The sequence below is a fragment of the Triticum urartu genome, chromosome 5A (genome assembly GCF_056163025.1).
Source record: "Triticum urartu cultivar PI428250 chromosome 5A, HENAU_Tu73, whole genome shotgun sequence".
In the NCBI taxonomy this organism is placed as follows: Eukaryota; Viridiplantae; Streptophyta; class Magnoliopsida; order Poales; family Poaceae; genus Triticum; species Triticum urartu.
The window spans coordinates 515,501,725-515,504,707 of record NC_141877.1 but is presented as its reverse complement, the minus strand read 5'-3'; the positions used below and the strand labels follow the sequence as shown (position 1 = coordinate 515,504,707).

At 48.5% G+C, this 2,983-nt stretch overlaps 1 protein-coding gene across 1 annotated transcript; it reads right to left on the bottom strand.

Moving 5' to 3' along the window:
* Positions 1-1,474: 1,474 nt before the first annotated feature.
* On the bottom strand, positions 1,475-2,737 carry LOC147972376 (F-box protein At1g11270-like). Its single transcript, XM_087524311.1, has one exon. The coding sequence runs from the start codon at positions 2,735-2,737 to the stop codon at positions 1,475-1,477; it is 1,263 nt and encodes a 420-aa protein (XP_087380437.1).
* Between the last annotated feature and the right edge of the window lie 246 nt (positions 2,738-2,983).

Genomic DNA, 2,983 nt, shown 5'->3' with positions numbered 1-2,983 from the left:
CGGTGGCTCGTGTGGAGGAGGTAGGCGTAGATCCGGTGGGAACAGGCGCGAGGGGGGCGAGAGAGAGATCAGGGGAGGGGATTGGGACGAGAAAGAGATGAGGAAGGAAGAGATAGCTTACATGTGGGCCCCCACATGAAAGTTAACAATCAAACAAACTATTTATTTAGGAACGGGCCTGACCTGTCATAAACCGGATCAATTTTAAACCACATAGTCATTTAGGTTTTTAAAAAATTAAAAACCAACTTTGTGGTAGGTTTTAGAGAAGTTTCAAAAAGTGGTAGTTTCTGAAACCCTAGCCCAAATTGCGACTGTTTTATGCTATTCACTCCTAGAAACTCAACCATCTCAGTTGGATGTGAGCATATCTAACTTGAATTTGCAAAATGATCCCTTTCGGGCGACCAACCCATGTTTCTGCCTGTCCTCGTTTTTGTTGTCACCATTTTGTATAGACGATTTGTACTACTCCCTCCGATTCATATTAGTTGCCGCTCAAATGGATGTAGGTAATATTGAAATACGTCTAGATACATCTGTTCTAGTGAAAACTAATATGGATCGCTGGGAATACTGTAGTTCTCCCTCCACGACAAGAAAACCGGGACGGAAGGAGTACATATATAGTAGTACTAGAACGATGCCCATGCATTCCAACGGGATATAAAAATTCTAGTACGTTAGCTCCTGATTTATGTGTCAATAATAATGTGATTGTGTAAATAAATGTTTATCAAATTCTAACCGTGAATTACCTTATATTTTGATTAGAAGTTTGATAAGTAAATTAAAATAGAGTTGGTTCGGAAGATAGATAAATTAAGGTGATTGATTATCATATACATGAAAGGTTGGACGAAGGGGTGGTGAGAAGAAAGGTAAAATGAAAACCTTATGTTCTTTTTAAGTAGTAGAGATACTAGCTACATGGTTTTCGCCTTCATAAATTTCGCCATGCCTAAAATCTATTCCTGCCATTATCACTATATATATCAGTGTACATACTGACTCCATCAGTGGTATCTTTAATAAATGTTTTGTGTATTATGAAAAGTGCTCGCACATTTAAAAAATTATGTATTTCAAAAACAGAAAAAGGTAAACAAACAAAACAATTATAAGAAGAAAACACAAAAAAAGGAACATATATAAAAGTTAGTTCTTTCTTAGGGGTAAAACCAAGTTTATTCATCAAAAGCCACAACAAATGGGATACAAGTTGTTTCATGTGCTTGGCCAAACCAGACGTGGCATCCCGGCTCTAACGACAATAAAAACTTGGCCAGACTGTGCGCTTCCACGTTGACCTTTGAAAGTAAGATTACAGAGAAATTGACTACTTTTGAGATTGATCTCAGTAACTGTGGCCGCATAGCAACCTCGAATATCGCTGCTAATATCAGATACAACTTGCACAAACGATAGCAAAACGAACTCTCAATCTCCAACGGATATATAATGGACCCTTCATTCATTCGTGTTTATGATTGTCCAACTTGTCAGCTGTAGGTGGAACGTGCAAAGCAGCAAGTGCAGTGGTCATGGGTGTGCCTAAATACAGCGCCAAGGGAGCAGGACATACTGTCGGGGCGTAGGCGAACGTGCTTATTATATCCTGCTGTGTCCACGACCATCTGCTACCCTGAGCCGGAACGAACTGGCCGGTCGGCGAGCTCTCCTCCTCCACGCCAACCCCACTCAGCAGTTTCTCGCGCCCAAGGTCAAGTCCGTGAACGCTTTTGCTGACGATCCTGTGAGCGTACAGATCCCCGTTCTCCTCCTGTAGCAGCAGGTGTCCCCGTTGCAGGGCCTGCGGCCACGGGAGGCGGCGCCCCTGCGGCAGGCTCACGGCGTCGACGTCAAGCGCCATGGCGTCCATATTACTTGGCCAGTAGCCGCCATTTGACTCTCCCACCAACCACCTTATTCCGATGATGCATGGCTCACGGCGCTGCCACCGGCGATGGTGGCAAAAGACGGGCCGTCTGTCGACCAGCCGGCACTCGACCGACGTGATCTCCTCCGTCGTCAGGTCCAAGTGCGCGTACTTGGGGATCCGGTCCTCTTTGTCCGTGTAACTCCAGTGCACGGCTTCGCCGTTGCAAGCTAGCTCGTCGCTGGAGTTGGAGCCACACGACGCAATGCTCCTCAGAGTCCTCCAGTCCTTGTCTGCTCCGAAAGTAAACACCTGCAGCTGAGGATGTCGCACGCCCGGAATATTGGGCTGGCCACGGGGCTTGCCTTTGTGAACGATCTTGAATTGCCTCCTTGTGGCGTCGAAGCCGAAGCAGTAGGAACGGGTGACGCGCCGGCGTGACGAATCCGTCGGCACCGGCACAGCCATCCACTCAGTGGTGAATGGCTCTACGACCTTGATGACGCCTTTGAGTTGGTCGTGGAAGCAGAGCAGGCCGTTGCACGTCCCTATCATGACATCCGAATCGCCGACGATGAACCTGGCGGTGAGCCGCCAGTGCTCGTCGAAGAGGAAGGCACAGCCGCCGCACCGACCTGAGGAGGGCACGAACACGTAGGTGTGGGTCGGGGCCCGCGGTCCTTGGACCATGTGCGCTTTGATGAACGCTGGGTCGGAGATGACATGGCGCCACTCCTTGCAAACGCGGCAGTGGCGGCGGAGTTCGATCGCGGGGAGGCGGACCAGGATGCTGGCAATCACGTCTCGCGGGAGGCGCGCGGCGGCGGGCTGGCGGCAGCGTTTGGTGTCGCCTGACATTGCCACTAGGTCCTTCTGGATGCAACCCTGACGGAGAGTGCGATTGCATAATTGCATCTGAATTTAGTTACCTGGAAGCTTGGATGGATTACATAAGATAAGAGGAGTAGAATCCGGGACCCCAACAGAATTTCCGTCGGGTAGAAACCCTATCTCTCTCGCTCTTGAGTAGATACACAAAATTCGGAGAGCTCCGAACCAGAGTTTCAAGTGCCAATTTTTTTTTTGAGGTTGGGTGTGTTTGGT

Excerpts from the sequence above, each read along its gene's own strand:
- LOC147972376 (XM_087524311.1), bottom strand. The coding sequence starts at position 2,737 with ATGTCAGGCGACACCAAACGCTGCCGCCAGCCCGCCGCCGCGCGCCTC.